Source organism: Dioscorea cayenensis, chromosome 19, assembly GCF_009730915.1.
Source record: "Dioscorea cayenensis subsp. rotundata cultivar TDr96_F1 chromosome 19, TDr96_F1_v2_PseudoChromosome.rev07_lg8_w22 25.fasta, whole genome shotgun sequence".
In the NCBI taxonomy this organism is placed as follows: Eukaryota; Viridiplantae; Streptophyta; class Magnoliopsida; order Dioscoreales; family Dioscoreaceae; genus Dioscorea; species Dioscorea cayenensis.
The window spans coordinates 204,345-227,893 of NC_052489.1; the positions used below are offsets into that span (position 1 = coordinate 204,345).

Sequence of the window (23,549 nt, forward strand, 5' to 3'; positions counted from 1 at the left end):
TAAATAAAAAATAAAAAATAAAAAATAAACTTTTTTTTTAATGATAAATCATGCTGAGTTAAAGAGGATGAAAATCCAATTAAAAAATAATTACAACAAATTATATTATAAATTTCAATAGAAAAAAGTAAAATATAAAACAAAGGTCATATTTATCTTTCTGTTTCTCAAAGCTACATCGAATTAGGAAACCATTGCCAATCGAGTCGAGTGACTGTGATTCAACTCAAGTGTCGTGTGTGGTCCGCCTAGAGAGAGACCCACAGTCCACGGTTCACACTTCAAATGCCGAGAGAGTGAGAGAGTGAGACTTCATCCTCGTCATCGTCCCTGCTAGCGACGTGGAGCCCACTGTCTTCTTTTGTTATTCTAATTATTCTATAAATATCGAACCTCTTCTTCCCTTTTTTTTGTTTCCCTTATTTCGCTGTCTTCTTCTTTCGCGGGCTCTGCTTTTTTCCTCTCTCGTCTCCTCACCCACCCAACCCAATCCCACTTCTTTCTTTACATCTAAGAACCCTAACTCTAACCTCTCTCTCTCTCTCTCTCTCTCTCTCTCTCTCTCTCTCTACATCCCCAAACCCTAGAATCATCACTCGCCGTGGTATCTCTTTCCCCCCTTCCCTTTTTTTTTCTTCTGTTTTTGTTTTTTTGGGGGGTTTTTGTAGTTGGTATTTCTTCAAGAGACTTGCTTTGCAGCATTGTTGCTAACCTGTTTCTTGTGTTGATTTTTCGCGTTTAATCTGCAGGTCTTCGGCTAGGTTTACCTACAGGGAAAGCTTGACTGCTTAATCTCTACTGTTGCTGCTTCAATGGCTTTTAACTCAAGCAACCAAGGTTATACTCGTGTTTTTTTTTCTTTCTCTTGTTGTTTGAGTATACCGGACAATATCTTGTGGTTTTCTATTTGTGTTTCATGTTTGATGACTTCTTTTTCCCCTTTTTCACTCAGCAGCACACTGTGCTTTCACTTTTCAGAGTTTGTTTGAGGATTGAGATGAAGGGAGAGATAAAGAACATAGTTAAGTCAATGAAAAAGAGTAAATTAATATTCATAAAATTTTTTAAATTAATTATTAGCAGAACCATTAATAACTCAAGTTAGTTCTCAATTTAGTTTGGTATTAATAAATACAACCACAAAGATAGTAGAAAATTTATAGCTTGAGTAGATCCTCATTGTTACGTTAAAGTGTGTTACTCTGTTGTTCAGCAGAGTCTCAATTCCAAAAGGATACTCTAGTGGCAAGTTGCTATTGATTGCGACCTCTCTTTGGAAATGAAATATTTGATTTTTGTCTCTCTTGTTTTCTGCCCTTCACTTTCCTTTTATTTCCAAAGTTTTCTTTTTGGTCTTTTTATCAATGTCTTCATCTTGTGCTTACATTGATTTATGGACTTATTTCTTGTTTTCAAATGGGATCTGGGATCTGGCCTGCATATTTTCTTTTAACAATTCATATTGATCTTCTACTGTGCTTGTGCACATTGTTTTCTGCTCTTGGGACAGTTTAAGGGCTTTGCTGAATTCATACATCACAGGACTAGTTTGACCTTTAAGATTCTCATCCTCAAATCTACACATATTTATTTGATTGTTTTCACTGCTTACTTTTGCCATTGACATGCAAGTGATATCCAAAACTTTCCTTGTTTTAAGGTCACCTTGGTGCTTCAAAGAGATGTAAGTGTAAACTTGGTTTCATAAAGTCTAATAAGTTCTTGAGTTTATCCAATCTTGCCAAAGAAAATGGATTACTAGGTTCACTGAGTTGAAACCTTGTTAATCAGATCTTATTTGACATCTGATCTGCAGCAATCATTATGGAACCAGATGTTGCTTCTGGTCAATCTCATTCCCAGCTTCTCAAAGAGATTGAATCATGGAAAGCGGAACTCCTGACGAAACGGATTGATTTGGTTGAGAAAACTTGTGAGCAAAGAATTGAATTACTGCTTCAGAATCAACTAGAAGAGGTTACAGAATTCTGCAGGTATAGGGAAGCAGAAAGGGTGAAATTACAGAAAGCACATGATATGGATTTGGACCGTATGCAAGCTCTGCGTATCGATACTTATGTTAAAATTAATAAGATGAACTTATTGCATGAGAAGTTTTTGGTAAAATTGGACGCATTTGATCATCACATGAAGGGCCAGCGTAGGAAACTTATTGTCAAACAGTTAGATGCAAGGGCTAAGGAAGGGCGGTTGCGTGATCGTTGGTTGGAAGATGTTAAAGCTGGTAGACTCTCAGAGACTTTTGATGAACTTGCTTTATCTGGTACTGGATTTTGTCTGGAACGGTTCAAGTATGGTGAGAGTGATGGAGTTGGCGATGAATGCCCTGGGAGCAAATTGCGCGACTCTGGTCTTTCTTTAGGCAAGCAGAGTGCTGATAAAGTTTCAACTGGATCAGCAGAACGTGCTGACATTTGTGGAAGTTATACCAAAGCTTCCATAAATTCTACAAATGAAAGTGCAGCAGAGGCACCTACCGAACCTGGAAAGTTTGTTTCTCATTCCTGTAGTTTGGGTGCAGCAGAAACAATCGTTCAACCTATTAAAACCGCTGAAGTTTTGGAAATTGGTACTAATACGACAAAATGTGACGCTTCCCATCAGACTGAGACCCTATTGTCTTCTTTTGTCGTGATAGATGCGGCAGTACACAAGCGTGATGCATTTATTTCTAATTCAGAAGCAGTCACTGAAGCTGGAATTGCTGTTGAAGCTAAGTCATCTCATTCTGAATTGGGTGGCGTAAGTAATCTACTTAATGAGTTTGATGCTATCCCTTCTAGATTAGTGACACCACCACCAGTTGACAAGCCCGATGAGATGGGAACTTCATTATTGTCATCTTGTGTCAGGAATAAAGCAGACTCTAAGCATGATTCAGTGGTTTTTAGCTCTCAAGGAACAGATGGAGTCTGCATCCCCATTGTAAACAATATACTTCAATTAGATGGCATAAATGCAGCATCAGATGAAGTTGAAGAAATCCAGCCTAAACTAATGGCAAAAGCAAGAGTTGACAATCCTCTCGAGACTCAAACTCCTTCTTCACCAATAATCAGGAGTTCAGCAGTTAATGAGCTTGATATTATCACTAACGCAGAGGCAAACTCTGGAGTTGGCATGGTCCTTGACAATGTAACTCTTTCATCATCATCAAATAAGGAAAAGGTGGTATCCTGTGATTATGAGCCAACTCCTGCCAAACCAGGAGCAGCATCAGGAGTCGGCAGTCCTGTTGAATGTGAGTCTCCATCTCTATCCACTGTTAGAGATGCAACAGTCAATGGGGTTGGTGCCTCTGTTACTAATTTGGAATTAACAAATATAGTTGGGATACCGCGTGAGGAGAAGATTCTGCATTTGTCAGATGCGACAAATGTAGCAGCAGACAAACCTAATGCGGTTAACATTGAACTGGGACCTGCTGCTGAATTTGATGGCGAGCTTGATAATGTGGTTACTGATTTGGAAGCGGCAAACAGGGTTCGTGTGCCTCTTGTGACAAAGAGTTTGCATCCATCAGATGCGACAAATGCAGCAGCAAACGTACCTAACGAAACAATTGACTCTATCTTGGAGCCAACTGCTAGAATGGAAACAACCTTCGGAGCTGAGATGCCACCTGCATCTGATGCCATGTTTGCAGCAGCTGGCAAATTTGATGCAATTTATACTTCCTCTGCGGGGAGACAACTTAATAATCCGCAATATCAATGTGTGTATTCTGATAGTGCTTTTTTGACATCCCTTCCTCTACAAAGTCAAATAGAGGTCCCTTCCTCGAGCCAAGTCTGGCCAAGCTTTGCATTAGAAAACCCTATGGCATCTAATCAGGTACACATGTCTGGCCAAACTTATTTTGCATCAGGTTTTAAGTAGGAAGATCTTATATGCATTTGCTTGTAAATCCTAAGTTTAAATGAGCCTGCTAACTTATTGACAAAATTGAAAAACAAATGTAAAAGCATGAAAACTGGTGTGCATGTCTCAAAGATATTCAAAGTATATTAGAAGTATGGATGCATAGTTAGTAATTTTGCTTTATCAAAGAGAGGAACGGGTAGCTATAAAATTATATAAACTTACCTAATGATGTAACATAAAGCGTCTTTTATTAGATCAAGTTAAACATAGCATTTTGACAAGTTCTGGGAAATCATTCCCCAAAAAATTCTTACTATGCGTGGCATATTTGGCTGTGGCCAATTAGTTTTGGAGGCGTACCTTCTGCTGCAAAAGTTGAGGGCGAAGTTCTGGAGTTTTGGGGGAGCTCCTCTAATCCTTAACAACTACTTGGGTATGCATGGAATTATGATTGTTTAGGAAGTGTCTTGGAATTTGTTATAATAAACCGGAAACACTGTGTGTTGGGTGAGGTGGTCCTAGTTTCCTATCTCCGGAAATAAGACAGAACTGTGCATTTTCTTACGGGAATGGTGTAATTGACAAAGTATAACATATTCTGGAAATTTTGCCTGACCAGGCTCTGGATGCTAGCAACCAAGAATGTGGCATCAATAACAGACCGGTGGTTGACCAAGAGTTATCTCCTCTACCAAGCATGTTTCCTGCATTGAGGTCTATTATTTCTGAGCCTTCCCAAGCACCGCAAATCAATCATAATTTGGTGGGATCAGGTTGTTTTCAACTGAACCATCCCACACCTAATGAAACAGAACATGGTGACAATCAAACAAGCGCAACTGAACAAGGACCTTACCAAATTGGTTTTTCAAATCCAGATATCTCAGAGCCAAACATTGCTTCCCTCTCACAGTTTGAACCATCTAATCAACCATTCTCACAAGCTCCTGTGCAGCCAATGTCTTCACCTGCTAATATTCCAAGAGAAGGAATGCAATCACAGGACGTTGGAAGCATCTCTTCGGTGTCAGGCAATCTATTGAATGAACTTCAAGCACAACTGAGAATGCATCCACAATGTCTGCAATCAAATCCATTTGACAATGAATTGACGAAGATTTCTAAACTGAATGAGGTTTTGAGCCAAATGCATGAAGATAAGGTTTTCCTCTCGGACCCTTGTATTGAGGCTTCATTATCCTCTCATTTTCAATCCCTTTGTACTTGCCTGATATCTATGCTTTGTCTGACAGAAACAGAAAATCAAATTGGAATGTGAGAAAGATCTTGAATCTGTCAAGAGGAAGTATGAGGCACTGATTCAGGAGGCTGAGCAAAATTTTGTGCAAGGGAAAAAATTATTTCAGACAATATCAGAGAGAGTGAATAACAATATAATTTTAGCAGCACAATTCAGGGACAAATTCTACGAAAGCAAGGGAAGAACTCCTGCCGCATCTTGTGGTATACATCTCAGCATTATTCCCTGCTTGTCTGTCTGATTGTATTCTTTCCTTGTCTTGCTCAGCCTTACGTAATTAGTCCTATTTGGTACATGTTGTCCATAGTTAAAAGTTGATGTTGATAATCTGTCAAATTCTACTTCCTGTACTCGTTTTCCAGGTGCAACGATGACACAGCAGATTCCTCAGGTATGGCAGCAGCCAGCAATTCTGCGGCCCTCTTCACCATTAACCTCAGCACCAGCTCCTGCCCGAGCTGGTCTTCCTTCAATGCCTGCAGGTTCTCCTCAGTTAGCAATGCGGCACCAAGATGCGGCCTTTCCTCATCAAATGTTCCAGTACACTCATCCAATCTTTCCGGGCAATTCAGACAGATGCAACTTCAGCATGGCACTACCTTCACAACCACAACCACCAAGTCGGCAAATTGGAAGGGATATCCGATTACCTGCTCCTCATCTCCAATCATCAAGATACCGACCATCATTGCTCACCCCAAGTCAAACATCTGGGCTCCAAACTGGCAGTTCAATGGGTCGTGAAAGTACTTGCACCGGCATGGGGCTTGGTGATAATAATATCCTCTAATTCTGAGAATGCGCCCCTTATAAACTGTATGTCCAGCAATGCTACATTCTTGTGATGCTGTTCAGGTTGGAGGTTTGCTGGCATTGCCTGCGTCTAGGACTTGATGCTCCAGATCTTAGTAATTGTTGCAGCAGGTGGTGTCTGCTGATCAAGTTTGGAAAGGGTGATGCTGCGCATCTTCTAACATTTTGCAACATACTTGAGTTTTTGTTTTTATTGTCTTGTTGTTAAGAAATGCAGGCATGATGCACATGGGGGTAAGTTGCTGTTGTCGTTTGGAATTCTGTTTCTGTTTCATTGTCCCTAATGTATAGACATTAAGATAAATTTATAGTTAGATGGTAGTGTTCATAGCTGTTGCGTACTGGGCTTTTTTAACTAGAATTTTTATTTTATTTTAAATTATTTATAAAAGTTATTATATATATATATATATATTTTTTTTTTTTATAAAATGGATAAATTCACAGGAGAGAAAAATGAACATTCAAATATTCAATCATGCACTCTTACTCCTGGATGTGTTCCACTCTGGTAGTAAATCTGAATTTACGTCAAAGACTCGTTATTATTATTATTTTGTTATTATTATTTTATTGAGAGAATTTAAATTTACGATAATAAAAGTTTCCCACCTCTTAAATAGTGTTGTGCGGTTGAGTTATAAGCTTGTTGGCATAATTATATAAATTATTTTATTAGCATTCCGAAAACCTGGATGGGCGGCCAAGCATTGTTTAAGCTAATCAGCGTTGTGGACCAGGTCTCACGGTGTTGTGTTAACCTACATGGCCACGTGGCCCAAAAATCCCGTCCAATCTGAATAAAACGCACCGTGGAGCACGCGGAAGAACGCGTGGAAAACCGGCCTGACACGTATCCGTACCGTGTCACATCTTCTCCGCAGATGCTCTCGCGCTCACTGCTGTCCCACAACACACCTCAACAGATAGACACGTGTACGGTCAGGATATGGGTTTTCTCATGTAGTAGCTTAGTAGTAGCAGCAGTAGTACGTACTACTACTAGTAGTAAAACAGCAATAAGAATAATAATAATAATTATATATTATATATTACAAAAAAGGGTGGGACAGCAGGAGGCGGTTGGAAGTGAGTGGGTGGAGGGGTCCAGCACCGAGTAAGACCCAAACTACACATCTGGCGCGTAAACGTGAAAGGAGAAAGGGCCAAGTGGCTGGGCATAAGCGGTGCACGGCTCTTGCCCACTAATTTCAAGACAACAGTCACTAGGACGACGGCAGGAAGGACACATTAGCCGCTCTTGAACTCGTTGAAAACTCTTCATTACTTTAAAAGGGTAAGTAATCCTCTCAATGCTCTCATCCTGCGTGTCACCACGCACCGCGTGTCACGTTGTTTCCTCTCTCTTCCTTGTTTACTCGGAAACATCTCTCTTGTTTTTCCTTCTTCCCCCTTAACATTCTTATATTTACCTTTAAACTCTTTGTTTTTTTTAAAACTTTTTATATATATAATATATATATATATATATACATACGAGCACTTCTTTTGAAAATAATTTTTATATAAATTATATATAAATACACTTTATTAAAAAAATATATATTGTTGAATTATTTATTTTTTTAAAAAAAAATTATTTTCTCCAATATTTTGATATGTATATATAAATGGATGAATATCATTGAAATGATGGGGTTAATAGCAAAATAAAATATTGACATTTGAGAGGGGTATAATGGAAACTTGATATATTTATTTTTTTAATAGCAGCCATGGGAAGCCGGGGGCGGCGGGCAAAGGCAGTCAAAGCACTCATTGACCACACCGAATGTTCACTCTCTCTCTCTATCTCTGTTGTTTGCCGCTCCACCCGCAACTTCCTTTTGGTTCCCTCTTTCTCTCTCTAAATCTCTTGGTCTATATATATCCCCACTTCTCCCCCAACCTTTCTCACTGCTTTCCTCTCATCATCAACAACAACAATAAGAAGGGAAGAAGAGTAGAAGAGAAGATCCAGGTGGTACTACTCCTCTCTCTCTCTCTCTCTGTCTTCATTCATGGCTCCCAAAGAGAAGAAGCCCCGTGCTTTTGTCAAAGCTCCGGCCATCAACGACAAGGAACCGCACTACAGAGGCGTCAGGAAGAGGCCCTGGGGAAGATACGCGGCGGAGATACGCGACCCTGTGAAGAAGAGCCGTGTCTGGCTCGGTACCTTCGACACCGCCGAAGCTGCGGCGAGGGCTTACGACGCTGCCGCCCGTGACTTCCGTGGTTCCAAAGCCAAGACCAACTTCCCATCCCTTGATTCCCGTCCTGGTAGTCCTAGTAGCACCGTTGAGTCCTCCAGCCGCGATCCTTCCGCCACTCCTCCCGCGCTTGATCTCGGCCTTGATCTCCTTCACCGAAGCTTTCGGTTCCCCTTCCAGCCTTACACGCCCGCCTCCGGCATCCACCCCATGTTCCTCTTCGATCCTAATCGGCACCGCTTTGCCGTCGATCCGTCCATGGGATTGAGGGATCCTCACGGTCCGGCCCAAAGCGACTCGGATTCATCCTCCATCGTCGATTTGCACCACCAGCTGTCACCACCGCCGAGGAAGATGGTCTTGGATCTGGATTTGAATCTCCCCCCTCCTCTGGACATCCTTTGATCTCTGATTAGGGTTTCCAATCTTCTCTAATCTTTTAGTTGTTTTGCTGTGTTTTTTTTTTAAAAAAAATCTTAAACTTCTTTTTAAATTATTAAAATCTTGCTTGGAAAAAAGTATATGATATGTAAATACTAGAGCTTCACTTTTTTGCGCCGAGAAAAAAACTTGGAATAAATACTCGCAAGTTTTTCTCAGTGTTATATGTAGCTCAATATTATTATTATTATTATTATTATTAGTTTTTCCTTTGTTAATGTAACGCAATTTGTATTCTGAAAGAGATAATGTTGTTATTAATTCCATGTTCACTTCAGAGCCTGAGATCTTCTTATTTGTGTTTGTTTCTCTGGTTTCATATTAAAGCTTATATGGTGTGCTGCAGGATTTTGTTGAAAAATTAAAAAATAAATTAAAAAAAATGTAAGATTTAATCCCAAAATTGCAAGTGTTATCTGTTTTTATTTCCAAGAGGCGAAATGAAGATTAGACATGAAATAATTAATTAATATTTGGGCATAAATAATACATTATCATTATTATTATTTATTCAAATTATAATATCAGGTCTTGTTAATTGAATAGTAGTATGCTTTTTAAACCATCATCAAAACAGGATTTAATAAAAGCTAAATATATTACTAACAAAAAAAAAAAAAATTATGAGAAGGGGAAGCTAGTCAGGAAGTCGGTTAAGACTAGACAGGTATGTACAAAGGTGTGAAACTGAGACTTTGAAGAGTACAAAGTAAGCACTAAACAGACGAGCCATGGCATCAACATATATATTCATATTTTCATATTTGGACCACCACAAGCATAACAGTATAACACAACATCAAAAAGAAGAAATTAAAGAAGCAGGGAGAAGACTTTGAGACTTGAGAGTAGAGTTGAGGGACAGGGGGATGCGCGTTGATCTGGTCTCCGGATATGGAGCTAGGTGGTGGAGCCCACGTGTCGCGCAAAGCATTCTGGTTTAGTTGCCACTTGGCATCAACAACAACAATATAACACAATAAGAAAGCAAAGCCAGCAACCACTCGCTTTCGCTTTTAGCCTTAATTATACTTCTACTCTGTTAATATTTTCTGTTATTCTAAAACTTTTTCTTTATTCAAGTCCCACATCCGGTTCACGCGGGGCGGCTCAATTGCTCCTCCTCCTACTCCTAACTCCTAACTCCAGCCAATGACATTGACATGGTCGGCACCCTCTCTCTCTCTCTCCTCTTCCTTGGTGGCCCCTTTATTTGTCTTTCATCCTCTGTTCCCACTTCCCACTTCCCACCCACTATTAAATTGATATTTTCATAAAATATAAATTACGATTAATATAAAACTCTGTACTATTACATATATATATATATTTTGAGAGAAAGGGGCTCATAATTATTTAATAAATATATTTTAATCAATTTTTTAATTTATTTATAAATAAGTATAAGTAAAAAAAAAATTCAATGTGTTTCTACATGCAATAGTCTAGCTCCCAATGTATAAATGAAGTTTTATAATAAAAAGGAAAGTAGATGTAAAGTGGTTTATTCACACTCTTTTGAAAAAACCAAACAAGTGCTCATTAACCTCTAATAATTATTAAATGATTACCTTAATCTCATACATATATTTATAGATATATACACACACAAGTTGAATGGAGACTTTATGAGGTACACATTTAGGAAATAGTACTCTTATTTCAATCATTCAAATCAATTTATATATATATATATATACACACACGTGTATGTGTCTGTGTACGTGTGTGAAAGGAGAGAGAGAGTGTGTGTGATGGAGAGCTGGAGAAGTGGGAGGAAGCATCCGCAGGGCAGGTGACATGACAATGGCGCTTCGTGCAGCCCCGTTCAGGTGGGCCCCACACAACACCCGCGTGATGTCTCGTCATGTGCGTGTGGGGCCTACTTTGTTACTGCTTCTAAGAAGCCCGGCACAAAACACTACTCCTCGTTTAGTCTTTTCTTTTCTTTAATAATAGCTGGCTACCTATGTTACTTATCATCATCCCTTCTTACTTAATATACATGCTTATCACGTGCTTTTCATCCTCGATAATTTTTATTCTCTCATAACTTTGATTCTTTTTTCATTTTATAATAATAAAATGTGTTATAAGGTTAATTAGTGCAATGTTTTTTTTAGAAAATTTAGTACTAAATCATCTTTAGAAAATCACAAGGGTCATATTATTATTTTTTATTATGCTTTTGATAGTTTAATTTTCCTATCGGTCAAAAGAAACTTTACCATGTATGAATAAAGAATAGAGAATAGAATTACATAAATGTCACCAGAAAAGAGACACAATGAAAGCTTGCTACTTTTCTTTTCAAAAACATTTCTCCACCTTCAATTAATGGGACAACACATCACTCACTCTGAAAACAAGAAGAAAAAAAGGCCACACTGGAAGTCAATGTGATATCAGGCGCTAGAATTCACATGTATTCGTACTTGGTACAAACGCGTATTCTTGACTTTCAAGATCTAAACAACATTTGCATGATGATCACGTGGTGGATCGATGCTAAATAAAAATTAAATATATATATATAGGACTATATATACTACCTTTATATCATGATTAAAAAAGAAGGGGTGCCTTTGATCATCAGAAAAGCAAATAAATAATAAGCATCAGCACTTTGTGAGAACCTCTGCACCAGTCCGGGTGATTAATATTGTGTGCTCAAATTGTGCAGCAGGGCTGCCATCGGCGGTGAGTGTAGTCCATCCATCATCCCATGTAATGCAATCTATGCTTCCCATTGTCAGAATGGGCTCTGCAAAAACTTATCATTGTTAAAATACACTAGAACTTAAGTTGGTTATCATTCCTATTTTACTAAATGTTTGAAGAGAAACAAACAATCATATCTACATTTCTGTCTATGAATATGATAAAATATATAAGTTGCATTTTTCAGAGCTATACTACTATAATCCTCTTATCTTATTCGTGCTTTTTATTCCACCATTCTAATATTTAACTAGTCCAAAGCTACTAATTAATGTGACCCCTAAGAAAACATAATTCCTTGGTGAAAGTTCCTATTTATAAATCTAAGCATGGAATAACATGCACATACCTATGGTAAATGTTTGGCCTTCAACCATTCTTCCTGATCTGTCATTTCCTGTAGAACATCAGATCAGGAGACAAATTATCAAAGAACATTACAGTCCAAGATGCATGTTATTTAAGTGTTATTATTCAGAAAGAAAATTTGAAGAAGTCAAATTGCAACCATGTTTATCATTCTAATTGCAAATATATTTGAAGCGTAACTTCGGGTTAATTATAGATGACTGGGTGCCAGATACACCATTTATCATAAAGAAGATTACTAAAAGCAAAACACATCATGAAAATAACTTGAACATATCACTCACGGTGATGTAATATAATTGGTTCGGAGTGAAATACAGTTCCAACACCATGCCCGACAAACCGGTCGACAATACCATAGCCATATCTTTCAGCATGCTCACTGTGAAAATTAGAAAGTTGGAATGAAATTAAATTCCTCAGACAAACTTAAATCAAATAGAACACAAGGATGAAAAATAATCAACTAACATATCCAGGCATATTATACATGCAAATAACACTGTTTATTCTTAGAGCAATTGCCACGCACTGTAACTAAAGTGTTTCCATTAAACATTAGAAAGAAATCTGTGCATTTTCCAAGAAATGCGAACCAAGATGATGAGGCGTGTACAACGATAACAACAACAAGGGATATGCCGGCCTGGTTACTGGTCCTGGTTACTGGTCAGGGTGCAGGGTATAAGACCAATGAATGGCATATTCCAACCAAAGTGATGACACGAAAAGTGAAATTATGATCCGTGAATATTAAGGTGTATGCCAAGGTGCCACATGAGAAAAAAAAAACATGAATGCACAAGTTGCTTACAGAATTCAGGACGCATTCATGAACCCTAAAAAAAACAGGTTTTGGACTTTGATCCTCCCGTAGAAAGAAAGGTGCCAGTAACGCAAAATTCTTGGCATCACTAAAAAGAACTGTATACAACAAAATCTAATTGATTTATGGACTAGCAAACTACCATCTACAAGACACAACTGCCAGTGGAATACGATTAAAAACAAAGTATTCACATTTAATTATATATCCTCGAACGTTTCATTGGCAGCAAAGAATCTAGGGCACATGGCATGAAAACCACCTCTCCTTTATTATGAAGGAATAAGGCGGCTACATTTAACCATTTCCAAGCACTATACATTTGTCAACAACAAACGCGGTCATTAAAAATATCCCATTATAATGTTGAAAAGTATGAATGATTTGGTTGAGATATTACCAGGATCAAAGGAGATTTGATAGCTGTAATTTTGCATATCCCTATGAATTAGCAGAGTTTAAAATAGAATAACAGTAGTAGTTATTTCTTTCCTGATTTCATGCTCTGTATAGTCTATAAGAAGAGTCGTAAACATTATTTAATACGATAAGAGGAAAAGGTAGTAATTGGTGTTTGATTCCTCAACCCATCTTTGCCTTTTCATATATATTTCATCGGTGGTAGCGTCTGCATTAGTTTCAACATATCACTATAGCTGACCTTATTCTTTTGCCGATCTTTTTAAAGCTGGCGCCATCTTTGCAGACAGAAATTGCCCTTTGCAAACATTCTTCAGTCACCTAATGAGGAAAAACATAAGATACAGAAATGAGTAATTTCTGGATGAAATAATCATCAAAACCTAATGCTTTTACTATCTAGTAACTAAAAGGACAAATATGCAACAAGAAAAAATTTCAAATATTCTCAAATCTTTAACTGAAGTCTGTCTTTGAAAGTTTTGCTTAGCTGTGGGTTAACCTAATGTGGGAAATGGATTCTTCATTTTATGGGATCAGGATCCAATCTGTTTTGGATAGTTTTTGGGTCAGTGGGGCATAAAGAACATTGCATAAGGTTAAGCACTAATTCATAACTTTTACGCCTGAACAAATAGAAAAGTTCATCTGAAGAAAGTCTGCATAAGTTTTCGCTTCCTCCCTATTAAATTTGTGTATCTTCCTGACAATCCTTGGCATCCTTAACTAAAGAAGCCAGAGTTTGAAAGGAGCAAGATGCATAAAACTTTAGCTACAGCTTTTACGAGTTGCATTGATTACTTAATATCATGAATTATGGGTGATGAGCGTGTTAGATGTGTTAGATGTTCCCCATCAGACCTGGCTTTACAACCCAAAACAGTAAATTCATCAAGTTTTAAGTCATAAAATGAGTTCTAACAGCTAAAACTCTAAAACTAGCTTGTAACTTGCATTACAACGCATACTGGCTGAAGTCCTTAGCTCCTTGTTTTTCCCTCTCATTTTGTTTTTTCCCTCTCTACTTCTCTTTCATATTTACCTTTTAGTTTTTGCCTTGTCTCCACATCTAGTGGAGTGTTTAATGGCACCTCTCTTACTATCTTCTTCATTGTTCTTCTGCTTGTACCCTTTTTTGTCTTTTAATATATCATGGTTTATGCACATTTTCACAGAGAAAAAAACTTGCATTACCACGCGCACTTATTAATGAGCTATAGATCTATGGTAATCTATTTTTCAGTTATATTGGTTATGCTCTTGCATATCATCCATTTCCAAATCTCAACTTCCAAATGACTGTTTCCACACCAAAATTTGGCTCAAATAGTTGTGAGTTCAGAAAAAATATCTTAATCGAAAGAATTCAAGAAATAGTCTGCTTTTGCAAGTATGTTGCATCTTCCTAGTAAAAGTAAATTTTAATCTCAATCAGCTATATGAGATCTCCAAATTGCTAAATCTAATTCCTAGTTGACATTCAAAAATTTAAGGAACCACATAACACATGTATCATAAAAAAAGGTAAATGAAGTAATTGATGAACCAAGTAAATTCTTTACCCGCACAAGCCGTTGCATAGGTTCATTAACCTTGCCACACAAAAATGTTTTAGAAGTGTCCCCATGGTAGCCCTGAGACAAAAATTGCAAGCCTTAGCATTAGATAGGAAAGGTGTTAGTAATTACATTTACATGCGGAATTTGTATCTCCTCTGGGAACTATTCTTTAGCAGCATTGAAACTGTAATTAATTTAGAAAATGAAACTTGAGCTGAATTTATTTCCCACACTGAAGCATAAGAAAAATAAGTATGGGTATCAAGAAAATTACAATTAAAGGAGCATATTTAGTTGCCCATGTTCACTTTCAGCACAAAATCTATAGCTAATGCAATCTTTCGCATGATTTCCACCATGCCCATCCAAGTTTCCTCCAGTTTGTTTTTTTTCTGGCTTTTCTTAAGTCAGCTGACAATAAACTAAAATAACCGGTCTGCATGAATAGGTAAATCATAGATTATACATGAACAATCAAATCCCCTCAAGATGTATTTAATGGCACATTAGCAATCTCAAGAGGATGTTTGGCTCTCCCTATAAACCTAATTTAATAGCAGGCTCTTATTTGCTTAAACTCTTTGTACAATGGATACTAAAGCAATAGCTCAAGATCAAAGTTTATGTCAAAACGAGAACAATAGCACCTCAAGATAGGAAAATATCAAAGAATCGTGAGTAATCAAGCGCATAGAGTAAGAGGAAGAAAATAAATGAAAACTGGAACATACATTCAAATAGACTGTCACATCAATGTTGATAATATCCCCATCCTGCACAAACAAGGTAAAGTTTTGCAAAGAGAATTATATAGCTCATGTCTCTTGTCGATATGATTGAATAAAAGAATAATAAGATGATAGTCAAATTCCAAAACCTGTAGACGCCTAGAATCAGGTATTCCATGGCACATACACTCATTTACCGATGTGCAGACACTTTTTGGAAAGCCACCATACCCAAGGGGAGAAGGATAAGCCCCAGCATCAATGATCATCTTGTGTACTGCTTTATCAATTTCATTTGTTGTTATAGTTGGCTGACATAAAAGCATATCTTAGCAATCATTTCATGCTGTAGTCATAGTATAAAATGATATGCTAGGGAAATTAAAAATACTTAATTTGCAGTAGACAAAGAAACAGCCAAAAGAATCTTCTTTTAGGATCAAAACTAATAGAAAATTATAGTTTGTTTCTTTAAAGTTGATCCACGACCTGGCAAGATTAAACCAAGGGCCTTCCTGCAAGAATGTGCTGTCTGGCTCCTACTAACTATCATAAGAATTGATGGGCCAAAAAAAAACTCATGTTACCAGACTAATATTATCAACAATATTACTATGTTCCATAATATAGAAATTGAAAGGCAACTGGCAGATCACCTAAGTGGTACCTCAATTCATGGTCATGTAGTGGGCATCTGAACATGAAATGAAATGCATAAAAGTTTACTTGATAAATATACTTAACGGAAGTACAAGTATTGCAATTTCTTTCCCTGGTGACAAGTCTCATGACATATGTAATCATGCTACAAGTAATTAACTATTGTCCAGCAATGACATCATACACATTAATCCAATTTGTTTGGTGGCCCACATGATCAAAGTTTTACTTCCTAGAAAATTAATGTTTGGAGACACTTTGAAATGAAGACTACCAATTTTTCCTCCAAACATCTGACAGGAGAAAATATGCATTAGAATTGATGCAAAGGAAAAGAGATGAACCTTAATCTAAAGTGGCGCTCTGTGTTGATATATGATATCTACCAGCTACACATGTAGCAGGTACCAAAATCAGTGTATAAAGCAACTGTTTATGATGATGAGCTATTACAATTTAGGTCTGCTCATCTTTTTTTTTTTAAAAAAAAGGTGACCTTTCCTTCAGTAGGTTATTGAGTGAAAGCTAAGAATTTCATTGCCAATATAACCATACAAGAAGCTGGTAATTAATCAAAATAATCACTCATACACTGAAGAATCACCATGTAGTATTCCTCAGAAAGCTCACAAAGTACCATATACAGTTCCAGAGATAACCAATACACCAGCAAGAAGCAACTCTCAACAGTAGTGAACTATGAAATTATAATGTAAAAGCAGATACCAGAACAAAATACAGTGATAATGGTTACTTCAACAAAGGAATGAGTGTGACTTATATCAGAAGTTTGGAACTACAGCAAGGAAATATATGGAAGTGAAAAGTTCAAAGAAATCGTCAAAATTGGATGATATCATTGCAAGAACCCTGGCAAACTGACAAAGTAAAGTGCATGCTTACCCTGACAAGTGTTCCAGCAAAGTCCAAAACACGTGCAGCAAGCTCACAGGAAGCTCTCATACGTGAGATTCCCTCTTCATCATGAACTTGATGCTCAATTGAAAGTTCAGGCAACACTTCTGAACCAGCATAAGGAGGTTTAGGAATGTGGTCTGGCACAAGGAGGCGCCCCGTGACCCTCCCACGCTTTAATGGAGGCCTTTTTCTTACTTTTACTGATTCTTCACTTTCTCGTGACCTACAAGAAATTAACATGTTGAATTACTAAAATCGGTTGTCTGGCCTTTTTTCTTCCCTAATTAGTTAATGATATAATTGAGGATACATCAGCAATGAAGTTTGCCAGAGAAAATACTAAATTAGCATGGTTCAGGAAATTTTAATGGCAGTTCACTCAAATACATTGCATGAGGATTTCATGCAAATGAATGAAAACTCTATGGTATCATGCTCCCATAGGTTTTTGCATAGGTTATTTTCAGCTAGTAATACATCTCCGTCAGGCTTCTACTTTGCTTTTCCATCATTAAGTTGATTGTAGTAAGTCAATAATTTATGCAAAAGACCACTAAGACATCAAGACATGCAACATGATAGAAAGATGAGCTCTCACTGTGGTCACACCATCCTCAGATTAATCAGATAGATGCAGATTCCAAGAAGGTGAAATATGCATGTCTAAGGTCCCCAATCAGATAACGGTAAAGATGCAAGACTATGTTCTTCAAGCTAGACAATGTCATCAAGCACAGAAAGGAAATAAAGGCACTAGGAGAAATTAAAGATGGCCCAACACAGATGACCTACAAGATGAGCTTTTAAAATCTTACGTTAATAAAATCCACTATTAACTAGTCTTTCAAAACTTTTAGCAAAAATTCAAACTAAATGAAATCTTTTATCAAATGTAATGGATTACTAAATATCCAAGTCAAAATCCTATACTTGCCTATCTAGAGTCCATTTAACCAGTCAAGCAAGTAGAGAATATAATATTACATTAGCAGAAATAACACTCACAAGGCGCACAATATAAAGAATGAAAGCTCATGGCATACCTTCTTACCCTCATGGCCTCCTCTAACCCAAACAATCTTCTTGATACAATAACATTGTGCTTTTGATCAGGTGTTGTCCCTTAATCAAAGGAAAACATTATTACTATCATCCTACTCTAAAAAAAGAATAATATGATAAATAAGGATGAAAATTCTCCATTAAAACAAATCATGGTTGTGTACAGAATAAATGGAAAACATATGAAAATGGAATTTAGAAAGGATATATATTTCCATTAAAGAAGAATGTGAGAAGTTCATATCGCATAGTCCTACGAAGACAGTTTCCAATTGTTAAGACCAAAAACACAGACAACACACAATCTCTATACACTCGAATATAAGATCATCTTCTTTGATTTATCTCATGTTTTAGTTTTGATAAAAAAAAAAATATTTATATATATATACCAATAGAGTGTAAGCGAAATATCTAAGCATGACACAGAAAGGTAGAACCTTCAAACTGAAAAGTGGTAGCATTACCATTGGGCATTCGCCATCACAACATTTCTAGATACATTGATAGCATCCGAGTATTGTAAAGTTACTCCAAAAAAACTAGCCACCATGGTTTCATTTCATCACATGAACATCATTTACCAGCAAATCTTAGTTAAAATACTGATTGAAAACAATGAGTAAAACGAATCAATGCAATAAGCACCAATTGATCATCTCGAATTCATGCAATTTTCTCCATAACTTCCAAAATATAAGCAATCAGACAAAACAATAGAAGGGGGAATACCTCGGCGACTAATGGGAAGGAATTGGAGCCTGAGAGGCCGGCCAACAAGAAAAGGCCGCTCAGAGATATCTATAAAGGAGTGAGGCGATGGACAGAGCCCACCAATAGAGGCCTTCATCGCCATGGAATCAGTTTGGAAGAATCAAAGAAGAAGAAGAGCACAAAGAAGAAGGAGAATGAAAGCTCGAAGTATGTGAATACTTCTCTCGAGCCTGCGAGAGTGATGAGAAGAGGGGAAGGCCGACCTTGGCCCTTGAGTTGTGGATAATGATCTATTCATCAATTGGACGGCTGAGATGCGATGAGTTGCGTTGCGTGGATTCTTTCACACCCTCCGATTAGACGTTGTTAAATTTACATTGCTTGCGGTCTTTGATATCGAGTTATTATTCAAATATATATATATATATATATATGCCATGTTTGCATCTTTAATATATGTGAGCCATCCATTTTATTAAAAATAATAATAATAAACATAAAAATTGGATATGTATCGGGCTTCACATTTCACAGAAAATAATCATACAAGAAAATAACATAAAAAATAAATAAATATATACACGATTAACTAACCAGTGGAGACAGGGAGAGAGAGAGAGAGAGAAAGACTTAAAAGAACAGGTGTCTCTTTCTCCCGCGACGCAGAGGCAAAACTATCCAGCATGCAGGATACGTGTCACAGTGCCACCGCCCCACATTCCCACGTCGCTCCTCTATATCCTTTCCAATTCTCAAAACTCTCAACTAATTAAATCCCATCGAGTCTTCTGCACTGCATTAATTAATTAACCATGGCAGCCATATTGTTTGGAGCTCGAAGCACCATACTCAAGACCAATGTCACCAAGTCCCTCCCCCCTCTCCGTCCTAAGGCCAACAAGCTCTGTTTCCCAGCTGCCTCCAAATCCTCCAAGGTATATATATATACATATACGTATACAAACACTCTGAATTAATACATATATAACAATTAATGGGTTAATTACGGTTTGAATATTATTGTTTAATTTGTTTACTTGCAGGCCAGGGATGGTGGCACTTCCTCGTCTTCGGATGATGAGAGAGAGTTAAGAGACAAGACGAAGGAAGCAGCAGAGAGGACCAAAGAGAAGGCTAAAGAAGGAGTTCAGAAAGCTGAGGAAACGTCCGAAATGGCCAAAGAGAACACCAGAGAGAAGCTGGACAAGGCCAAGGAGGGAACAAAGTCCATGGGAGAGAAGGCCGAGGAGAAGGTAAAAGAAGGAGCGAAGAAGGCCCAAGAAGGAGCAGAGACTGCCAAGGAGAAGACCAAAGAAGGAACGAGCAAGGTGACCGAGACTGCCCAGAACTTGGGAGAGAAGGCCAAGCAGACTGTGCAAGGAGCTTGGGGAGCAGCCAAGGAAACCACGCACAAGATCAAGGAGACGGTGGTGGGGAAGGCGGAGGATGATCTTAATGCTGCTGCTGCTGCTGATGCAAAGAGGGAGGCTGATCTCAAGGCTGAGGCTAAGAGACGCGCCAGAGAGGCCACTACTAAGGATGATTTCTGAGTTTTTTTTTCCCCACTTTTTTACAATAATCTTTTCCTTGAAATGCCTAAAGCACTGTGCCGCTAATATGTTATCATTTACCCCAAAAATATATATCAATATATATATATATATATATATGGCTAAACATCATCTGCGGACGTTCGTAGAGTCGTCCGCAGATGATGTATAATATTTTTCGTAGGGTTGGATGACGCGATCGATTCGCCATCGCTACTGAGATCGACTGGGACTGGCTCGGATCAAAACACCGCAGCATCCCACTTTTTTTATGTACTTTATGAATAGTGCAGATAACGTTCATCGCTCACGTATCAGCGCTGCACCGCTGGATTGAAATTCAACGGCCCATATCAACGTTCACAGATTACGTTTCTGTGAACGTTGACAGAGGATGCATCCTCTATATATATTTATAAAGAGAATAAAAAATATTATAAAAAAATATATATTAAGTAGGGAGTTTTTGGAATTGGAGTGGATGAAGTCATAGATCGAAAAATAGTACTCTCACCAGAAGTGAGTAAAGAGCTGGTGAGTAAAGAGCTAGGAAAGACAGAAGGAAAAAAAAATAGATAGAAAGTGAGTAAAAAGCTAAGAAAGAAAGAAGTAAAAAGAGAGAGAAACAGAAAATGAAGGCAGCGAGATTGGTGAAGGCAACTGATAAAGCAACTAATTGGTGACACAAGTGACTCTGGAGTTCATGAAATCGAGAGAATGTTTAATCTTTGCGAAGCTTCAGAAAAAGATTGTTGATGTGTCACGTCCCAGCCCTACAACCGGGCCCGCGGATAGATCGGCCGCATCCAATGGGACTGGGCCCCACTGGGTGCAAGGCCTCAGTCTTGACCTGGTCAGAGTCAACCCTAACAAGCAGATATGAACAGTAACACAATAGCACAAATAGGATACTGGAAACTGAAACACTACAAGTACGGGCTTTAGCAGCCCTACAGAATACAAATACAGTCATAATACAAGCCTTACACTCACAGAAAAGAAAAATACAGAGATACTGATAGCGCAGACAATACGACTCCCTGACACCCCCAAATCTAAACTTGATCTTCTCCTGCGAGAACAGAATTCACAAAGTGTATGAGCCACAAGGGCCCAGTAGGATCTCAGGAATAAATACAGAATAATACAGATATAGCATAATAATTAATAATTCAGACAGAATACAGAAATAATAAAAAAAAATACAGAAAAACACGCAGAAAACATATATGTACATCTCCTCGATCGATAATGAAAATCAACAAAGACGAGGTCGGATCATCGATCGTGAAGTCGAATGCACGTAATATCAACAAATGGAGTCGGATCTTCGACCGCAGTCGGAACGACACGCATGTCCGGTAGCGCTACTACAGAAAACATGTGCGCATGGCTAGGACTTGCTCCTCCTAGTTGGGTGAGCCAGGAATGGAGATGTACAAAAACCGCTAAATACAGGGATACTGAATAATGTAAATACCGAATAAATAATGCAATAATAAAATAAATAAATAAATGAAAACATTAAACAATGCAATAATTAAATAATGATTATTGCCAGAAATATGGAATTATACAGTGCGAGAGCCTACCCGGCTCCGAGCTACGTGAGTTGGGTTCACCAAATCCCACGCACTAAGATTCTCTACGTAAATCTAACCCTAACAAAAATAAGCTAGCTTAGATTTACAAGACTAAGACCTGGGTTTATACTTGCAAATAACAGGATAATTTCAAGAGGAAGAACAAGCATTAAAAATAAAAATGATCATTTTAATTTCTAACTAACCACACACCTGCAGAACCCACTAACCCAACAAAAATCAAAACATATTATCAGGTTACTATGCAAGCTATATAACATTCTCCATGAATGCTATCAAAATAACAACCATCACAAAGCTTCCACTAACCCAAGATTTAAAATGAATAAATTTAAATCTATAAGCATACACACATTAACTAAATAAATCAATTCAGGAAACATGCTTTGCAGGCTTATAATTCCAACACAACTTGATTTAAAGAAATCAGAAATGCAAAATATATATATATACACACACACACACCTATATATATATATATATACACACACACCAAACCCTATATGATAGCAATTAAAAAAAAACCAACTAATCCTTGGCCTTAATATAAAGCCTGCAGTAAGGTTCACAAAAATTCAAGGTGAATTAAACTAACAGAATCAAGGGAGATTAGTAAATTCCATGACAAGAATCGCCAGAAAGTAAAAAAAAACTGAAATGTATGCATGCTTTCATATATATGTATATACATATAACATCAACTAAAAACCCTATTAAAGCTTTAACCCTCATAAGATTCAAGCAACCAAGATACTACATGCAGCAGAATCACACATGCAAAAAATAAGATTCAGTTACAAGCTATAATATAACCAATAATAACCAAACCAAAGAGAACCATAATAAGGATGAAAACCTTGAATCTTGGAGAAGAAATAAGTCCGGTAAAACTCCGATTCTCTAGCAGCCTAAGAGTTCAAGGTGATGCAACAAATCCCCTCTTCACAATAAACTCCTTAGCCAAGAAAACCAAGGTTTGGTTGATGCACAAGATGAAGAAGGAGTTTATTGAAGAAGCACACACTCACTGCCAGCTTAACAACTCAATGATTGAACATACAGTAACCCCGACCAGATCTGCTAATCAAGGGATTAAGAAAAGTTGTGGGCTCCCAAACAAGCTCAGTCAAAGTCAAGGTGGTCAACTTGGTCAGCAGCTCCATTGTAAAAGATATTACATGATGAGCTTGCGAAGAGTTTCCTGAGTCTCTGTGACATAAGACTCAAGTGTCAGTAGTATTATGATTGCGTTTATATTTGGAAAGGTTTGTGAGTGTAAGCATTTTATCTTCTCAGCTTTGCTAGGAGAGTGAATTTTTCAAAATTGAGGATAGAGTGGGCTTTCCATCGATGAGAACCTTGTAGAAGGATTTAACTGAGAATGATCTATTTTTTTCAGAGACCAGATGAATAGGTCATCCTGGTCCGAAGAACAGGTTGGTATAGATCTCAAGATTGGCGATAGATCATTTATTATAGCTGTGTGAAAAAAATTTCGGGGTGACTAATGTTTTGAGAGAATAGAGAGCATCTTTGCCGTCCATTTGTACCTCGAGATTGGCTTTTTCATCATTGTTGAGAATACCGATCTCGGAGAGAAATGGACGGGCAGATTACTATTAAGGACTCTATATATATATATATATATATATTGCCGAGATGAGAGTTTAGGGCTGTGGAAGGAGGTGGTAAATCAATGGGGTTGTTCTTTGGCGGCTCTCTTCAAGCTCGTAATGTTAACCCATCTCTCTGGATCTCAATCTTTCTCTCTTTCTCATTCTTTGATAAATATAGGGTCCTCTGTTCTC

General features: G+C 37.6%; 4 protein-coding genes across 7 annotated transcripts; 3 read left to right on the plus strand and 1 right to left on the minus strand.

Moving 5' to 3' along the window:
- The first annotated feature begins 432 nt into the window (after positions 1-432).
- On the plus strand, positions 433-6,296 carry LOC120249584. 4 transcript variants are annotated; one of them, XM_039258139.1, is made up of 7 exons: positions 433-604; positions 750-837; positions 1,661-1,684; positions 1,817-3,855; positions 4,505-5,047; positions 5,139-5,349; positions 5,509-6,296. In XM_039258139.1, the coding sequence occupies exons 2-7, from the start codon at positions 813-815 to the stop codon at positions 5,934-5,936; spliced, it is 3,270 nt and encodes a 1,089-aa protein (XP_039114073.1). In that variant the 5' UTR covers positions 433-604; positions 750-812; the 3' UTR covers positions 5,937-6,296. The 4 variants fall into 4 exon arrangements, with proteins under 4 accessions (XP_039114073.1, XP_039114074.1, XP_039114075.1 ...); XM_039258140.1 differs by having other exon boundaries at positions 433-510; XM_039258141.1 differs by lacking the exon at positions 1,661-1,684.
- A 1,463-nt stretch (positions 6,297-7,759) lies between these two features.
- Positions 7,760-8,828, plus strand: LOC120250686 (ethylene-responsive transcription factor 11-like). The gene has a single exon (XM_039259519.1). It carries the CDS (start codon positions 7,981-7,983, stop codon positions 8,572-8,574), a length of 594 nt encoding a protein of 197 aa, XP_039115453.1. The 5' UTR covers positions 7,760-7,980; the 3' UTR covers positions 8,575-8,828.
- Positions 8,829-10,970: 2,142 nt separating this feature from the next.
- On the minus strand, positions 10,971-18,859 carry LOC120250271 (methionine aminopeptidase 1B, chloroplastic). The gene is made up of 10 exons (XM_039259068.1): positions 18,606-18,859; positions 17,855-17,933; positions 16,797-17,034; positions 15,383-15,544; positions 15,237-15,278; positions 14,509-14,580; positions 13,188-13,267; positions 11,985-12,082; positions 11,681-11,728; positions 10,971-11,374 (listed from the first exon to the last, which is right to left on the minus strand). The coding sequence occupies exons 1-10, from the start codon at positions 18,727-18,729 to the stop codon at positions 11,229-11,231; spliced, it is 1,089 nt and encodes a 362-aa protein (XP_039115002.1). The 5' UTR covers positions 18,730-18,859; the 3' UTR covers positions 10,971-11,228.
- Positions 18,860-19,381: 522 nt separating this feature from the next.
- Positions 19,382-20,270, plus strand: LOC120250623 (late embryogenesis abundant protein At3g53040). Its single transcript, XM_039259448.1, has 2 exons — positions 19,382-19,522; positions 19,631-20,270. The coding sequence occupies exons 1-2, from the start codon at positions 19,400-19,402 to the stop codon at positions 20,135-20,137; spliced, it is 630 nt and encodes a 209-aa protein (XP_039115382.1). The 5' UTR covers positions 19,382-19,399; the 3' UTR covers positions 20,138-20,270.
- The last annotated feature ends 3,279 nt before the right edge of the window (positions 20,271-23,549 follow it).

What these genes read in the sequence shown, in the direction of transcription:
- LOC120250686 (XM_039259519.1), top strand. Translation starts at nt 7,981, where the DNA reads ATGGCTCCCAAAGAGAAGAAGCCCCGTGCTTTTGTCAAAGCTCCGGCC.
- LOC120250623 (XM_039259448.1), top strand. Translation starts at nt 19,400, where the DNA reads ATGGCAGCCATATTGTTTGGAGCTCGAAGCACCATACTCAAGACCAAT. An exon ending in CTGCCTCCAAATCCTCCAAG is followed by an intron (nt 19,523 to 19,630) that starts GTATATATATAT and finishes GTTTACTTGCAG; the next exon opens with GCCAGGGATGGTGGCACTTC.
- LOC120250271 (XM_039259068.1), bottom strand. Translation starts at nt 18,729, where the DNA reads ATGGCGATGAAGGCCTCTATTGGTGGGCTCTGTCCATCGCCTCACTCC. An exon ending in CTGATTCTAGGCGTCTACAG is followed by an intron (nt 15,279 to 15,382) that starts GTTTTGGAATTT and finishes TTGTTTGTGCAG; the next exon opens with GATGGGGATATTATCAACAT. An exon ending in ATGTGACAGTCTATTTGAAT is followed by an intron (nt 14,581 to 15,236) that starts GTATGTTCCAGT and finishes TTTTTGTCTCAG; the next exon opens with GGCTACCATGGGGACACTTC.
- LOC120249584 (XM_039258139.1), top strand. Translation starts at nt 813, where the DNA reads ATGGCTTTTAACTCAAGCAACCAAG. An exon ending in TTTTAACTCAAGCAACCAAG is followed by an intron (nt 838 to 1,660) that starts GTTATACTCGTG and finishes CCTTGTTTTAAG; the next exon opens with GTCACCTTGGTGCTTCAAAG. An exon ending in ACCCTATGGCATCTAATCAG is followed by an intron (nt 3,856 to 4,504) that starts GTACACATGTCT and finishes TTGCCTGACCAG; the next exon opens with GCTCTGGATGCTAGCAACCA.